This window comes from Mchenga conophoros, linkage group LG1 (assembly GCF_057382185.1).
Source record: "Mchenga conophoros isolate Kocher_MC1m ecotype Shallow Benthic linkage group LG1, M_conophoros_male_GT1.1, whole genome shotgun sequence".
In the NCBI taxonomy this organism is placed as follows: Eukaryota; Metazoa; Chordata; class Actinopteri; order Cichliformes; family Cichlidae; genus Mchenga; species Mchenga conophoros.
In genome coordinates this window covers 9583306-9601516 of record NC_140526.1, presented here as the reverse complement: position 1 = coordinate 9601516, position 18211 = coordinate 9583306, and the positions used below count along the sequence as shown (strand labels likewise).

General features: G+C 41.9%; 1 protein-coding gene across 1 annotated transcript in view; it reads right to left on the bottom strand.

Moving 5' to 3' along the window:
• The window catches only part of nkd1 (NKD inhibitor of WNT signaling pathway 1), a 33199-nt gene extending 20321 nt beyond the window's left edge, over positions 1 to 12878 (bottom strand). Inside the window, exons 1-3 of the mRNA XM_085251569.1 lie at positions 12679 to 12878; positions 12524 to 12556; positions 12153 to 12292 (exon numbers count right to left, since the gene is read on the bottom strand). Coding sequence (XP_085107695.1) covers positions 12153 to 12292; positions 12524 to 12556; positions 12679 to 12703 — 198 coding nt within the window. The 5' untranslated portion in view covers positions 12704 to 12878. The remainder of the gene's footprint in view (positions 1 to 12152; positions 12293 to 12523; positions 12557 to 12678) is intronic.
• Positions 12879 to 18211: the final 5333 nt, after the last annotated feature.

Here is an 18211-nt window from a genome sequence, read left to right as displayed (position 1 = left end):
ACTTGTATGTGATTGTGGGGAAAGTCCCACAAGGCTTCTTGGTCTCTATGCTGTCTGCCTTCATGACCCACCACACAGGCTGACAATTTATGCGACTGACGACAGCTCTCCCTGATCGCGCGCCAGGGCTCAGTGGAGTCAGGCCTCGAGAGCAATGGCAGCACTACTGGCACTCCATCAAAACCCAGGAAAAATCTCATTAGAACTGCGGCCCTCCCTCCGTTGCAAGAAAACACCTTCAGAGCTGCACAGTTCTGAGCAGCGGTGCGGACTTGAAGCGGCGAGCAATGCACACAGACAGCCATTTAGCCAAACAGGCAAGACAGGCAGAAAGTGGAAATAGCAGCGATGCTTCTCCAAGTATGGCTGCTTCCCTGAGTCTTTCAAACACGGGAGGGCTGAGGGCACTGACACTTACATAAAAGCCACCAGGCACTGGAGGGGGTGAAGAAGAGTACTGCAGAAAGTGAGAAGTGATTACTCTCACTTGTAAAAGATTCGCAACCACAACATGTTCAATATTTGCATTTATATATGTTAATTCACAGGCCATATCACAGAATACAAACATATGACTTGCGCATCCTCATACCAGGTATGTGAAGACACACTGAAGTTGTCACCATATATTTATACATATTTCCATAAATCTAGTCCACTTGGCAACCGGAATGATTTTGACTGATTCCGAGTAACCTGGACTGAAGCCATTAGGAAAGTTCATGAATTACTAATGGAGAAAACAGCTGTATAGCATGGGGATTTTTCCGAAGCTCCAAAGCACACACACACAGCCCCAGTGCTGAAAACCAAGAGTAAAACAACCACAAAAAATCTTATTAGTTTTAGAACTGCAAATTAGCTTATAGGTGTAGTGTTACCTCAAGAGAGGACCCCCTCCCCTCCCCCCCTCACCATCCTAAAAAGTAAAGTGAGGCAATTTCAAAGGACTGAGCTACACACCTCTTGGAATCTGGAGCAGTACCTATCCTATGTATGCTAAGCGTCACGGTGGTGCCGCTGAAGGAAAAAAATGGACCACCAATAATCATCAAAAAACAGTTTAGACCTGGATTCAAGCTTCTTTTTCAGCTCTTTATGCTGGAGTGCTCCTCACCTTCCAGCAACATTAAACAGCCTCATTCAAAACACTACATAGCAGTAAAACATGACGCTCTGAGATGGAGCCAAGATAGAGGGTGTTGATGTGAGGTAGTGAAGCAATGCACTGCCTCTGAGTGAGGCTTCAAAGGGGATCAGTTTTCACACATGAAATAAAGATCTCAGATAATCATATAGCATAGCAAAGCTGACGTGAGACGGTCCCATTTATGGAGGGTAGGAAGATGGGGCCAATTTTTAAACCACCTACAGCCTGAGAGCCATGGCAAATTAATGTCTCTGCATTTCTCTCCAGCCAAACATGATAAATCTGTTTTTTTGTTTTTACAAAGAGACTACCAGGCTTATCGTGATATGATGAAGTAGTTTACTGAAATCACTCCAGTAGAACAGATGCTTAGGCTGTCTAAAATTTCAGAGCACTGCAGCACTCTGAACAAATGCGTAAGACACATTTCATAAGTAGTCTGCAATGCCAAAAGGAAGTCATATCTGCTCTGTTTTACAATGCAATTTTATGCCTTTGATAAGAAACTCAATGCCTTTCCAAGGGGTCACAGTAAGAAAATCTTTTGATGCTGAGCCTTTCACATGCACCCTTTCACAAAATAACTGCTATCTGGTGGATGCTTTTAATCTGAAGCACCTTACGGTACATCTGGCGTATGCTAGACGTACTGTATAGTAAACATACTACACAGCTGACCAACACTGTTACCGGTTTAATGAGAAACAAAAACACAACAGAAGGCTTATAATCAGATTACACAATGTGAAAAAGTGTTTCCTCTCCTTCATCTCAACCACTTTGTCTGCGTTGATTTTTCACCCCCTCTACAGAAAGAGCAACACTTAAGTTGAGTGGATAACAAACCTAAAGAATAATTGAGCAATTGCAACTCCTTAAACTTTGTCGACTAAACAGGGCTAAATGTGTAATTTGACGTCTCAGAGGGAGCTTCAAAGACATACACACTCTCCGCAGACTCGGCGGCCCCATGCCTGACACCCCCTCAGTCACGGCACACCCACCTCTCTTCCTGCACCCCAGGAAGGAAATTATAGCCACAGAGTTTGGATCCATCACCAGGCAGGTTGGAGGAAGCAGCTCTATGATTAAAGTGTGCATGGTCAGCAATACACAAAGCTGGAAGGGTTTGAGGAGGCTGCACATGCCGGAGGGCTTACCGTGTTAACTCCAGTTCACAACACAGGTCATGGAGAGATTCTCCACACACAAACATACACACACACACACCAGGGTAAAAAAAATCCTTGCATATGGTGTGGCTCAGCAGACCTTGTCCTGTGTGTTGTATGTTAAATTAAACGACACGTGTCCGTGTGGTGAAAGTGCAAATTTTGCACACGTGTTGGCTTTCTCTTCAAATTCATTTGTTGTTATTGCTTTTTTGTTTTTGTTTTTTTACACCACCATCAAGGGCAGCGATTGGATGCCTTTCCTTTGTGGAGCGATAGTGCACAGCCACCAGTCATTTCTCCACGTCAGATTAACATTGCAAACACTGCTGGTCACATTACCTCACCCACATCAAAGGCTGCCTCCTGAAAGGCTCAGTGGAATATTAGCAGAGATTTACAGCCCTCATCTCTATGCTTCAGAAACATGCTGATCCAAAGTAATCTCCCTCCCCCTCTCGCTTTTTTTGTGTTCTATGTGTGAAGTTGGCCAACACTTTAATGACCCATTTACAAAACTTTTACACCTGCAAAGATAAGCTTTTACAACTCAGCCAGCCCCTCGGGCAGTAAACCCTGCGTGTTACTTGAGGTAACAACCTTGATTAGCTTTTGAAAAATATGTAACCACTGCGATTAACATGTATCACAGTGTTTATCAAAGCCACATCTTGCCAGACAGGAGGAGAGGGGGGAAGCATGGTGTCAAGATCAAGAGTCTAACGCCATGATCGCCCCTACAGCAATTTAGACAACTCATCACGTTTGTTTCGTTTCCTACAACGGGAGAAATATTGGGCTTCATCTAGGAAACTTTTCTTACTTTGTTCAAACCCTACTTGAGATATTGTAGAGTATTAAAAAATAACAGAGCCAGCTCTGCCAGGATTAGATATACTTTGCCAAAGCTGTAAACAAAACTATTAGCACGCATGCTTTACAGCAGTTACCACTCCAACATGTTAACCGTAGTCATTCTGCGTCTTCTTTTACTGAGATGTCTACAGTTGAACTTCTAGTTAACAGAGTTCATAGAGAACAGTCACAGACAGACATAAAGATTACATGTGAACAGAAAGCAAGGTTTTTATTTAAACTTTTTCTTTGGGAGTCAAGAGAGTTAAATGGGATATGAGCAAGAGGTTAATCCTTATAACATGTTCTCAACCAGCCAGTGAACTGCATTTTGGGAATGTCAATTCTCAAGTGAAAGCTAGAGTTTGGAAGAGAATGGAGACGGCCTGTCGCTTGGCCTTGATTTACAGGTGGTTCCCGACTGCCAAAAGTAACAAATCACAACATTATGGCCCTCTGAATTCAGAGCCAAGCCCAGTTCCAAAGAATAGGGAAAAGAGAATAGGAGCAGATTAAAAGAGAAGAGAGGGTGTCTTACACAAAATGACACACCTCATCTCCAAAAGCGTATGTGGTTAGATATCTCATGAAATTTGTTCCATTTTGAACCTTTCTTGGCAAAAAGGGCAGAGCAGTTCTTCTGGGGTTATCGAGTGCATGCATGCACTATGGTTGGGTAATTTGCCAAATATATTGGCACAACTACTTCCAAGGTGTAAAGAAGAGGTCAAAACTTCAGCAGCATTTGTATAAAGAACAATTTCATTGCTAGGCTGAAGCAGCTTCTGAGTATATGGGCATTGGCATAGGTCATCATCTGGTGGAGGTTTTTCTTGTTTTGTTTTATTTTGTTTTATTTACTGATCTGACTTAAGAGCTGCACTAGAGCTAAGAGTTGTAAACTGACAGAGATTCTCATCATGTAAGACTGGCAAATCTAGTGATGTAAAGATCTGTATGATCCAGGTTAAGTACGGTGGAGGAAAGCACCAATGTGAAGGTGTTTCTGTGTCCATCACATTTGTAACTAACACGTTATTTCAGAGACCATTCTAGGTTAGCTAGTTTACTTTTAGTAGCTCTCCAGGAGAACCAGGCTGTGCATTTTAACAGAATATGGTATTTGCCAAATGTGTCAGTCATTACTGCAAAATAGGATGGATTATATATTTAAGACAAATGCTTGGAAACACTCTTGCTTCCGTGTCTGAGTGCAAGACTCAATGTGTTACATTGTGTCTAGAGGGTTTTAGTAATTAGTCAAAGCTCTCTTTGAGGAGAGACAGTCCTTCAGTCGTCTGGGTGGCTTCAGACGCCAGTCTCAAGTACTGCAAAGTGTGGGAGGAAAAGGGTTTTAGTCAAGAAGTCTACCTCGAGGGCAGCAAGACAGTGACAGGCACTTCAGCCTTTTACCAAAGACAAATGAGAAGATCCACCCCAGTAACTTCACATGCCAGTGGCTACAGTTTAAAGTTTTTGCTCCAAAATAGCATAAAATGCATGATGATGATGTTTCCACGATGTTTTAAAATCTTACATTTTCTGAACAAAATCATAATTTGTATGTAAGTTTGTAATGTTTTAAGAAAGGACTCTTTTTGAGCAATTTTTCATTATTGGATATACTACATGTCAGATTAAAAGCTGGCACACACCAAATATTTCATCTACTAAGCTAGTTTTGTAAGGTCTCTTTTAGGTCTGCCTTCTGGGCTCATTCCAGCCACCATACACAAGAAAACAACCTGTAGATTAAATGCCATAAAATCAGATCTTTGTAATCAAGTTCCCCCAAATGACAGTTGCTGGTGCATTTATTCAAAGCCAAATACTAAACCTTGTCACTGTAATAAACAGTGGGACTCCGCGTGGTAGGTGGCAGTTATGAAAACCTCTAACATGTGCATGCTGACCAGATGGGACTGACCTCAACACCAAGGTGGCCAAATTCTTCCTTTCTGCCTGTGCACACTCATGCCCATGCACTCACACACACATGAACGCGCAGCATGTTTGGAGCAGCCATCTTGCCAGCCACAAGCCACCACCTCAAAACATCGCTCACATCTGACCTTTTAACTGTGGACTTATAATCTCTGTAATTACAGAGAGTGTTTCAACTTAGCAAGTAAACATAGCAGCAGAAATAGACACTTCAACTACTATATACAAGCGCGCTGGTGCCAGAGGCACGTTTCTATTCATAGCTGACTGGAATTAGTGGCTTGTGTCACTGCTCACCATAATGAACTTGCAGTGGAGTAGTTACACAATTGCAAACTGCTTCCACATTTTACTAACATTGTTCATATTAAAGCATAGATAAAATTAAAAATAAAATTCCTAATGGTTTAATAGACCAGCTGCATTGTGTCAGAATCGTAATTGCCATAAATAGCATACAGGAAGCATTAACATCCTTTATGAACAATGACAATGAGAAGATCAGAGTAATATACACAAATGTAGGTTTCAATTTAGACAGAAGGGGATTTAATTTAATGTTGTTTGAATTGGGTTCCAAATATAAAGTTGTCTAAAATGAAGAGGAAATATTTAATGGTAAAAAACAGGACACTTTAACACTCTAAATACACGCCTATGGTAATAAGACTTGCACATCATCTCTCATAAACCCACAGCCAAACCTATATTTACATTTCAGACCATGTTGTAAGTCTAAAGAGCTTGAAAATTAGACTGCAGTCCCTAAAGACGTACAAATCCTACATTTAAGAATTTTTTTAAATGTGAGTGGGACATTTCTGTTGCTATGAAAAAGTTAAGCGAAGAAGTTGTGAGTTTGAAAGACAGGGTAAATGGCTCTTTGGGGAGCAGAGGGCTGATCTTCTCCATTCAGTGCCTACAGGGTGAGGTCCTCCTTGGATTGTGGCACCTGTGGAGAATAAACACACCGGGGGTGGACAGCTTTCCTTTCAGCAGGGTTGATCTTCTGTTTAACTTTCCTTCCACTAAAAACATCCCCTAACAGACAATCCAGACCTCCTCCATCCCTGGCGCCACAGGAAAAGTTGAGGAGCCCTGGAACCTCTGTCAGTAAGAGGCACAATGCTCTCCCACCTCTGTTTACCTAAACCCACTTCCTCCATTCCCTCCACCTCAGGTGGCCTTAGAGCCCTGGTCACCAAAGAGCACAAACACAAGGAGGATAAATACACCAGCAGGGTTCAAGGAAGCTGTGAACTCCATCAGTGGCATTTCCCTAGGTCCAGTTTGTAAGACAAAGATGCGGAAGAGAATCACACTGAGACTATTAGCTGTGATAAATAGATTCACATAACAGGATAAACACATGGATAGTGCGTGTATGTATATCAGTGAGTGCTTCTGCGTTTCATGGTCCACAAGTGTGCATGTTCACTACACACTCATGAGAGCTTGATCGCAGTTTTATGCAGATGTTAATCTTGTCTTATATGAGAGTCAGTTTGAGTGCTCAGTCAAATTATTCAGCACTTACTGCATGGGCCACAGCGCAACCCGCAGGGGAACCCGATAAACAAACAACAGAGAATTATTCAGGGTTTAAACACTTAAACACCCACTTCAGCCGAGCCTTTTAAGTGGGTGATTAAATTGAGCACTGAGCTCCCACAGAAACCCCAGGACCACCGCAGGGTCCCCAGTCACCTAGAGTTTTCTCCCAGACCCATGCACACAACGCCGCCTATCCCGGAAGTATGAAAGTCTAGTTTTGCATTCGCTTTACGCAAGAAAAACATGGAAAAATAACTACAACATATCAGACCACAGCTTTCTCTTCCTCTCAATTTTCAAAATTTTGCAATTGGCTCCGAGAAACTTCTAGCTATCTACATGTTTTACATTTTATTACTCTTATTTATAACTTCATGTTTCTTGTCAAAAATGTAAAAAGCAAAACATTTATAAGTTTAGCATGTCCCATGCAGAAACACATCAAAAAAGATAATGACGTCAGTTAAAGAAACTCTGTAATTAGAGTCGCACCATCCATACTGTTTACTACTTATCAGCCATTTCAATCCACAGGGAGACTAAAGAGGAGAACATCCTCTATCCATTCTTTCGAGTCGTGAAATAAATGCCACCCTCAAGTGCGGAACAAAACTCTCCAGCCAGAAAGACACTTTGATCAACAGCTATCCGTTGCTCCGTACTGAGCATATATTTGGGAAAACAAAGCACAATCTCAGCTGCTAATCCCCTGAGATTCAGAGCACATTCCCGTGGAAGCCTTTGATCTGTGAAGTGCATCCGGACAGCTGACTCCAGACACACTGCACACTTACATGCACACGCTTGAACAGATATGCACATACATGAGCATTTCACTCTGGCTAATGACATGTTAATAATTTTATGTCTACTGAGACCTACAGTGACAGTTCCTTCACAAAGAATATGTTAAAGACTTCTACGTCTTAATAAATTCCGTTGTAGGTATAATATGGTGAAATATATGGAAATTGATTCATTAGATTTAATAAAAAAGAAACACAAGTAACCCTGATCAAGTGTCTAAATGCTACTAGAGCTCAATCTTACACAAAACCTCAACATTCTTTGACATAAAGAAGACACCATTCACAACAGCTGAGAGTTATCCACTCTGCTTTGTCACACAGGAGAAACTCTTCCAGCTTTCAGGAATCTTTTTGACATATGATGCCTGATGTGACATTAAAGCCACGTCCACTTCCTTGAACCTCCCAGTCCCCCAGCTACGCTGATGTCAGCCCAAGACTTCTACAGCATCTTCTCATGGGAAAATAAGAAGAAAATCGCCAAGCCCCTCCATGGCCAGGTGGTACCCCTCCTCCCAAAGGCCAGTGCTTTTCTTCTCTTTAGAGTGTGGCTCCAAACTTTTCTCCCAGCCTCTTCAAAGAGCAACAACAGGCCCTTGGTCCCTTGGGAGCACAGAGGGGGTAGAGCCCAATGGGAGAGGGGCATACGTCACACAGCACGCACAAGAGGGCAGCGGTGGGAAAAGAAAACGCACAGGGAGAAAACAGAAAGAAGGAGAGAAAGAGGAAGAGGAGTCTGCATTTGAAAGGTGCTTTCAGCTTCTAGACAAGGGCCCTTGCTTTGTGAAAACGACAAGGAAAGAAAAAGCACAACAGCAGAAGCGAAAAACGAAAAATGAAGGGGGCGCAAAACCTGCCATGTCTTTTATCAGACTTGGAGGCTGAGGGAATGCGTTTAAAAGCTTTAGGCCTATTTCCAAAAAAACCTTTCTACTTTCAAAAAAACAAAACAAAAACAAATCAAAGACCTAGCAACCAACTGTGAGACAGGAGGAGTTGGGGCCAGAAGTTCCACTGTGATTCACTTCTGAGTTGCATTTGTCGACTGATGTACCTTTGCTTTTTTTCTGCGCTCCTCACAAACTGATGAAAGTTCAGCTGAAGAAAAAAACTAATCCAGGCTTTGGAGAGTGGTAGCTTGGCAAGACTGGACATGGAGGGGGTTTTTTCTATACAGAGGGTAGGGCTTTAGGGTGGAGTGGCCATCAGTGTCACTAAAAACACCCCCCAGCGTGGCCCACTTCAAATGCAGCCTCGTTTCATCAGCCGCAACTGACACAAGGCCACAGGGTGAGCGCAACAAACAGATGGAGGATAGGAAGGGAGAAAGGAGGAGAAGGGAGAAGCAAAAGAGGGGGAAGGGGATTTCAGAATTGAAAGGGAAAACTTATGAAGAAGGCAAGTGACAAGTGGCACTCAGTTCCAAATGAGGTAAGCTCAGAAAGTAGTCACCAGAAACTTGAACTTCCAAGTCCAAAAGTCGTGAAAATCTTCAATCCCTATCAATGTCTCTGTCAGCAAAGAATTTTACAGGCTGCACATAACATATCAGATTTATTGGTACGTGCAGACACCATGCTGTGCACTCGGGCTAAAGTGTGCCAAGGCTCACGTGACCTGGATCTCGTGTGTTGAGGACCAACGGGTCCACCTGCCCACACCACTCACTCACTGTCTGCCAAGCTCCCGCAACCTTACATCTGACAACACAAATCATGAATGGGTGTAGAGCCTGCGTGGAATCATCATTAAGTCTTCAAGTGCTTTCAAGTACAAGCCTTAGTGTGTCCGTGTGTGCTCGAACACAATTTCAATCTAAAACCATTAAATGAAGAAAAACTGCCAATGTGAGGCACTCTACTGAACAATGACCACTTTAAAATCTGCAGTGTTCTGATGGGGAATATGGTTTGAAAAAAAAAATGGTTCAAAAGAATTCCAAGCGTGGACTCCCCACTGTTGACACCCGACCCACATTCTGCCGGACCCTGTTTCAGCATGGAGAGGGGGCTTAAAGAATAATGGGTATAAATAACTATCTCACCAGGTATTCTACGCAATATGGACAACTTTTAAAGCAAAGAGAGTAGACTTGTATTTTCGCACAAAAGATTAGCTCCCATTTTTGTTTTATAGTATTTTAAGCTTAAAGCACCGCAGGGCCAGCCTCTTAAACTTCTTCTCACACATCATTAAGTCTTTCAATTTAGTTAAAATGATATGGTAAGCATTCTCTTTAATAGAGGCAAACCTACTTCATTTTAACAACGACTCATGATCACTAAGATAATGCATTATTTATGGAGTCAATGAAACAGGTTTGGAATGACCTCCACTCATGGAATTATTCCGTAAATCCACTGGAAAGGTTGAGACTTGGTATGGTTTGTGTAACTCTTCTTAACAATACTGGGAAGAAAAGCAACACACGGTGCTTATGCCACACAACCCAAACATAAAACGTATGACTATGCAGTTATATAAGACTGTAGGGAAATTACGGAAAGCTATTTCACATCACGACACAGCTTGTAAACCACGTTGCTTCTGATTAATGATTAGGTTAATGTGAATGTTTATTCAAAGGCGACATTCGACCGCTCCCTTATTCACAAGGGGTTTCCGCATGCGGGTAGCTTGGCATATTTTTACGCCAAATGCCCTTCCTGACGCAACTCCCGCGGGATTTGTGTTTCTTCCCGGGATCAAACTGAGTATCTTTTGCTTATTAGGCAAATGTGTAACTCAGTACACTACAGAGCATGAGGGATTGCAAAGTCTTGTCTTTATAAAAATGTAAACTATGCTTCATGCCCTGGCACAGAATGGGGAAAAAAACATAAATGCTTTAAACTTTAATAATCATTACAGATTTAGAATCCACTTTATAATCACAAAACAAAAGAGAAAAGTGCTCAAATAAATATTGATGTGGAAACAACTTTTCTTCTTTTATTCATTTTCCTTCTGAGTTATAAAATAAGCTATTAGACACCGAGACTTGAATTATTTATACAAGCTGAACTCTAAATTGTTCAAAAACATCCAACCCTTTTGGCGGGGGCCTCATCCATCCTGAGCCAAAACTTCACACATGACTGTTGCTGGGAAAAGCAGCATGTGAATATGTCGAGGAAAAAAGTAACGAATGTTTGTTTTTGCAGTAACAATTTATGGTAATTGCATGATAATAATGTGGTTTTAAATGCTTAAATTGCCCGAAGCATATGAACCCCGCTGAACATATAAACAGCTAAATAAATGGAATGGATTTTTGCAGCAGCAGCAGCTACATGCTCTGAAAAAGAAACATGGGATTCAGATTGTTTTTCCTCCATAAAACCCCTCTTCAAAATACATCCCAGTGCCTGCTGTGAGTGTGATCCTGTTACCATATGATAAAGTTTGCTGCAGCTCTGGGCACATGTCAGGATGAACAATTTTTCATGTAGATGCCAAGCTCCCTACACTTTATTCTACAGCTCCGCTTACCAAATCTACCAAAGAACTCTTGCACCAGCAGACAAAACAACAGCGGATTTTATCTTTGGCTTTGGTGGGAATCAGCAGACCTTTTTGTTGCCTTACACTTTCTCGGGTTGTATGCCAATGACTTCTCATACTAGTGGTTCATTAAGGAATTATAATCTGCATGTGTATTTCTGTCTCACTTGTGTTATTTACAGTTCAAAAGCATGGGCATAACATGGTTTCAGCTTGCTGCATGAAAATGATGCCACGGAGCTGCATGTCGCTGATGATAGGATTCTAGTCTTTAAGAACACTGAACACTAAAGGATCTGTCGAGTATTTTAAAAAGGAAAATCATGCCATGCAATAACACAACAGAATATTACAGTAGGTGTGATATATCCTGGATTGTGGGATGCATTTAATAAATTGATGTATTTCTTCTCAAACTGTCTGGATTGTGAGTGGAGGGACTGATTTTCCTTTTCTTTTCTTTTTTTCTTTTGGGGGGGGGGGGTTGTTGTTGTTGTTTTTTAAATTCTTGATGGGCTCCAATTCCTCAAACATGCTGCCTTTGAGGAAGGCATGGCAAACCAAAGAGGCTTAACGCTCCTCTGAAGCAATTCCAAAGGATTTCCCCGCTTGACAACAGCACCGTGTTTACGGCAATGCCAAAATACAAAACAAGCATGACCTCCAACATTTCTCTCTCCAGCCCTTACGATCCACACTTGTCACCGGACTGTCACACTGAGCTGCTTTCAAGGCTTGATCTATTGTTACCTGAAAAATAATCCCTCAATCAAGTGCATACGGCTGCGCATTTGTGAGCTCAACGGTCTTATTTTGCTCACAGGGAAAACAAAAGTAAGATTGCGATTGGTTTACTTTAATTACCTTTTATCCCGTCATGAGCGACATTTAACTCACCGTGAACAGCCACTGTTAAAAGTTTATCCACCAAAGAGTCAAAAAAGACTGACAACACTTGAGGTTAAATGTAGCTTCGCGTGCTATCGTAGAAGTGGCATTAAAAAAATATGAAATAAAATGTTTTTTTAAAAACTGCTTAAGGTGTGAAACATGTACGAGGAGACACGCAATACTTGAGTTACAAGACAAACTTTACAAATAAAAGAAGTCGTGGAGCAAAACTTCATTGTGAATATCCGAGTGTACGTATACAGTCACACTCACCCGTGCAGTTAACCCGCAGTTATTCTTGTGGTGACAGTCCTGTTGCTCGAGGCGCGAGCTCGTGCAGTAGTATTTCTGCTTCACGAGCCAGTCATCGATTCCCTTCCTCGCCAAACAGGCATTCACTACAAAACTGTCGCCTGAAACACAAAAGCAGCAGTATTAGCAGTGAGTACAAACCGTTTTCTTCCTCTCTCTCTCTCTAGTGTGTTCACACTACAAGCGCGTTAACCTTCAAAGACTCTCGGGGTCTTCGTGCTGCAATAAACTGAGGCTGATACGGACTCTGGAAACTGCTCCGCTGTTCACAAACTGACCGAAATGCTCAGAAAATGTTTGAGTGCATCATGTAGGGGAATAAGTGCGCTTACCTTCTGGACTCTCCCGCGGTTTACAAATAGCAGCTTTTGAGAAGGAGATAGAAAAAGAAAAAGAAAGACAAGAGACAATCAATGTGTAACTCGAAAGTATCGCAACACCCAGCAACTACAGCTGTGATTTTTCTCTCGGGAATAAGACGTCTTACCATGTTTCGAGTGCAGTTTACCCATTTCTATGCATCGAGTTGGAGTTGAAAACCATCAGATGAATATAATCCAAAGAAGGAATAACAAAAAAATAGAGACGCGCTATCCAGACAGAGGAGCGTCCGTGGAGACCGAGAGCAGACTGCGCTCAGAACAGGACCATAAAACCAAGGAGCCAAACGAGCCTTTGATCCAGAGCGCCGCCACTGACGACACGCGCGATAGACAATAGGCTGTGCGACTTCCTTACACCGATTTCAGATTAAAGCACAAGCGACTGGCGATAGCTCAAGTAAAAATGGACCGAGAGAAGGGCATGTCATTCTGACTTTGAAAATAGCAAATATTTACAATGCGGCACACTCTTAGAGTCTTAAAGACGTAGAGCCAGAAACCAAACCTAATCTGGTTACAGGTGCACCACGGGTTAAAAAACACACACACACACACACACATACAACAGAACCCCTCAGTGACCCATGTTCGTGCTTTACAATGCTTTTATTATGAAAATTACATCTCAGGTTTTCCGGAGCGTCGTGACATTTTCTGTCTGCCTTTACGCTCCCGTTCGGCTCTGGCTTTCAAGCGCGCGCGAGGTGACGCCAAAACATTCATTTCTCTGTTTCATTTTTGCCAGTTGGGGTCTGGTGGCATCCTAAATGATCCCAAACCAGCGACCTCAGCTGTTATTTCAAATCCAAGCGTGTATGAAACGTCTGTTTGTTGTGGGTTTTTGTTTGTTTGCTTGCTTGCTTTTATATTAAAATGAAATACAAATAAGCAAAACATAAAATAGATTCACTGGCAAGCTGTGAAACATTTCCCTCGGCTTGGGGTTTGGGTTGCTTACTCGGGCAGAATAATTTCTCTGCGTCTCACATCGCAAAGTATGTAAAATCTTTTCTTTTTTTTTCATTATTTTGATTGAATTACCTTTGACGAAGCGTGCAATCATTAAATACACATTCTCTTTGTATTCTCTTTTGACCTCTAACTACTTTTTCACTTTTTATCAACATTATCCTCTCAGATGGGCTTCCCAGGGGTAAAAGTCATTTCATACGGGGCTCCGTGGTTAGTGCCCGCCTGTCTTTTTGGGGTCTCTAATATGAAAATAAGGGTCTTAGTGGACTGAGGCAGCAGATGAAAGCGGGCTAAGATTCTTTTGATGTCTTCAGATATAAGACAGAAGCCACTGTGCCATTTCATGCCAGGCTGCCAGTAGCTCAGTGTGAACGTAATATAACGCACAGTGGGCATCATCTTTTGAGAAAACACTGCAAAGTCGATACTCTAATCATCACCAGTGAAAGACTGAGCTTGAACAGGAATTGAATATTAGATTTATTTATTTATTTTTTGGCACCAATTTTAGCAGCATTACAATTAGTGCTCAATCACAGTGTTCTTTTGGTCTGAAACACATCAAATCCAACCTGATCCATTATGTGAAGTGGAATTTTTTTAGAGTGTTTGGTTCAAGAAATAGATAAAAGAAATCTTTTCCTATCACTTGTACAACATTTTCTTCCTCAGATTCTTGTATGATTTAATCTCAAAGAACTCACACTGTACAAAAAACTAATTAAAGTATTAAGTTCTCAATTCAGTCAAACCATTATGTCCTTTTTGATTTGAATTAATCCGATCAGTCATGTGTCCTTTATTTGGTGTAGCTAGGTTTTATGAACAAATGTTTCACCTGACACTTCACATCACATTTAAACACATATTATAAATAACAGGAGGATTTGAATCATAAGTTTTCTGAGGACTGTCACCTGAACGCAGGTCGTGAGAATTGCATAAAAGGTTATGTTTCATGTGCGTTTTCAATCAAACAGCAAAATGCTGGCATGGTTTTCCTAGAGCTGGATGTCTAAATTTAGTCTTCTTTTGTCGTTTCTGTGTCATGGAAATTTTTTCCTCTCCCTTTAAATCTTAAAACAGAAGTCTTTGTTCAATTTTAGGACAATTTTAATATTTGATGTCCTTGGATGCAAATCCATGTTGTTACAGTGCTGCTAATCACTCCTATACTATCACTGGGTCCTGCTGTCAAGAAGTCAACACTGTGTTTTTATGTTTACATATTGCCTTTACCCGTGTGCCTCCAGCATACAGGCTGCCAGTAGAGCTGGGCGATATATCGAGTTTTTAAAACATATCGATATATTTTTATACGAGATATAAGATGTGACAATATCCTTTATATCGATATAGTCTATGTTACGTTATAATTATAGTTGTGGAGCCGCAAGTTTGCCTCTCTTTCGTCCACTTTTGTCTCTACACAACGTTACTCCGCCTCGCCTTCACTGAAGACAACTCCCCCTCCTACCCCATCGCTTCACGTGCAGGCAGCGACAAGACGGACACGGCAAATCTCCGTTAACGAGTTACTGCGCATCTCCCCATGCGTGGGGCTGGACGGCGTCAACGTGCTAACGAGCTAAACATGCTAACGAGCTAACCGCGCTAACGAGCTAACAGCGCTAACCCTAAAATCCTTTCATTCTCTCAAAAGTTGATAGCGCGCCTTATGTATGAATTCTGGTTGTGCTTGATGGCCGCGAACCGATTTTATGTGGTACACGGCGCTCAGCAATCTGTCAAAAATGTTTGAGTACGACTTTGGTAAGCTGCACCGCTTGATAGATTGTCGGCGCATTACGGCTACCGAAGAGCTTCGCGGAGTGATATGTACTGTGCATCAACGTAATATTACCGTATTGTGTGTGTATAAGGACCATAAATGGCACCTGTAAGAGACGTGGTTATGAAGCGGATTTCAAACTCCAGGCTGTCAGTCACACAGTAAAACTTGGGAACAGAGCAGCTGTGAAATCTGTCTGTCTTTGTTATTACGCTCAGCGTCTTTTAGTTTACATTTTGACTGCACAATTGTGAGCTCTTTGTTTAGCACAAAAACAACCTTGTTTTCTTTTATTTATGGAGCATTATTATTTAATGAATGCTCATAATTTAATTTTGAGTAATTTTTCATGTACATCTGTGCTGTATGTTAATAAAAGTGCCTGTGTGACATCTGGGACACAGCTTTGACTTAGAACTCTCTTTTTGTTCTTACTTTATGGCTTAAAAAAATATATCGAGATATATATCTTATATCGCCATCCAGCTAAAAAATATCGAGATATGAATTTTGGGTCATATCGCCCAGCCCTAGCTGCCAGTATGTGAAGCACACATGCTGGCAGCCTACAGACTGTTGTTTATTTGTTTAAATTAGAAGCCAAGCTGATTTTCATTTTTGTGCATATTTTATGTGATCTTTATCCCACTGTATTCACCTGAGGACTATTCCCATTTAAAAAGCACAGTTGTTGATAGCGTTACATTTTTGAGAAAGGGCCTCAAAAAACTTGCTTGTAAAATGCAAAATGTAATGAAGCTTTCAAATGCTCAGCATTGCCGATTTACAGTTTTAGAAAGCCACCTGCGATTCCATCTGTCACAAATTTCACAAAAGTTTTGATACTTTTGTGGCAATCTCCACTCCCACTGAAACATACAGACGTGATCAGACTAGATGTTTTGTATGGTTTAAATATACCAGAGACGAATATCAGCCACATATTCTACATTCACAGGTTTAACTTTCACTGAAGTCTAACCAGCATGGGAGTTTAAGAAGTTATAACTTGTGTAGTTAAGCAGGTAATAACCACCTCTGCCTGGAGGAGAGTTGTTAATATCAAAACTCTAATCCTGCCTCAGACCCGATTTTTAAGGAAGGACACATCTTTCAGGATGTAGACACATGTCCTTAGGCTGGTCCACATGCACAATGTTTTCCGCATCATGACTCCATCGTCACGTGTTGTACTAAGAGGAATCAGACTCCCCTTTGAACTAGTCTGCCACAGACACAGATGAACGTGTTATTATAGCAACTCGTCTGAATTCGGTGGAAAAGAAGGCCTGTCCCTCTGACACACTTCCTGTCCTTTGAAGAGGCCAACGGAGAGATGGCTTTGCAGGCCCTATTTCCTAGCTTTCCCTTTGATGCCTGTGAGAGAGGAGGAGGTGGAGGGGGGGTTTAGAGCCATCTCCTGAACGTGAACCCCCAAACCTCCAATCAATCCCCATTATCAGGGGTACAGTTTATTTTTTGCCTGACACACAATCAAATCAGAGAATAAATGGAGTAAATATTTCGCTTCTATTGAGGCATTTGTCAAATGGAGTTGAAATCAGTCCCTTGATTATTGCTCTGTTTTTCCATTATAGCAAAAAAATGCTTCATAAGAACAAAGCTAAATTCTCTAGACACCTGTCTGATTGATGTAAGTATTTATTTGCCTAGGGGAGCACCTACCTTGGTGGTCAGCTCTGGCTCATTCCATCATAAAACTGGGCATTCTCCAAGGAAACAAGCATAATGGGGGGTATTGAGGCAGCTAAATTCAGGGGCATCTAATGGTTTGTCTGTGTTTATGTCCTTGTAACAATGTTAGGGGCCTGATGCCTGGAGAGAGCGCTGGAGGGAATGCTGCCTGGTGGTGAAGAGGGGGATGTGAAGCATATAGAGGGAGAGAAGAGCAGCTGCTGGCCGCTTAAAGCTCAAACATGTGACTGTTGCCTTTATCTTGAGGAACAAAAGGGCGTGGATGTTGTAAAGGGCAGAAGACAATCGAGACTGAAGTACAGTGTTGATTCCTGCAGTGGTGGTGACTCAGCCCATTGTAGTGGCTCAGCATGCGATGTGTCAGGCAAAGGGTCTGCAGGGGGGGGACGACAGCCTGGCATGTGTTCGCCTTTCTGCATGGTGGAAGTAATGGAAATAACCTGGATTCTGAATATTTCTAGACTCTTTGGTGTCAGTTGGTCTTTGAGGCAAGTAGAGTAAAAGTGTGTTAAATCACATGAAGCTACACACTGCAACACTGTGCAACAAGTTTCTTTAAGAGCTTGGAAATAAGCACTGAAAAGAAAAATAAAAGATAACAAATTCCCTGCATTTGAAATTATGAAGACCCCCCCAAAAAACACATTTACTATTAAAACCACGGGTTGTGTACATGTTAATGGGAACATTTGTAGTTTATATATAGATTATCCAAAATATTGGAAGACTTAAAGCAACACTCCTAGTCTTGGTTTGGTCCTAACTAGTTTTGTTACAGCAGCATAAAATGTACAAAATGCAAAAAATAAGTATTGGGTAGTCCATCCATCCATCCATTCACTTCCGCTTATCCTTTTCAGGGTCACGGGGGGCGCTGGAGCCTATCCCAGCTGTCATAGGGCGAGAGGCGGGGTACACCCTGGACAGGTTGCCAGTCTGTCGCAGGGCCAACACACAGGGACAGACAACCATTTGCACTCACATTCATTCAAACATTCACACCTAGTGACAATTTGGATTAATCAATTAACCTATCCCCACAAGCTGCATGTCTTTGGACGGTGGGAGGAAGCCGGAGTACCCGGAGGGAACCCACGCAAACACGGGGAGAACATGCAAACTCCACACAGAAAGACCCCGGCCTGATGGTGGAATTG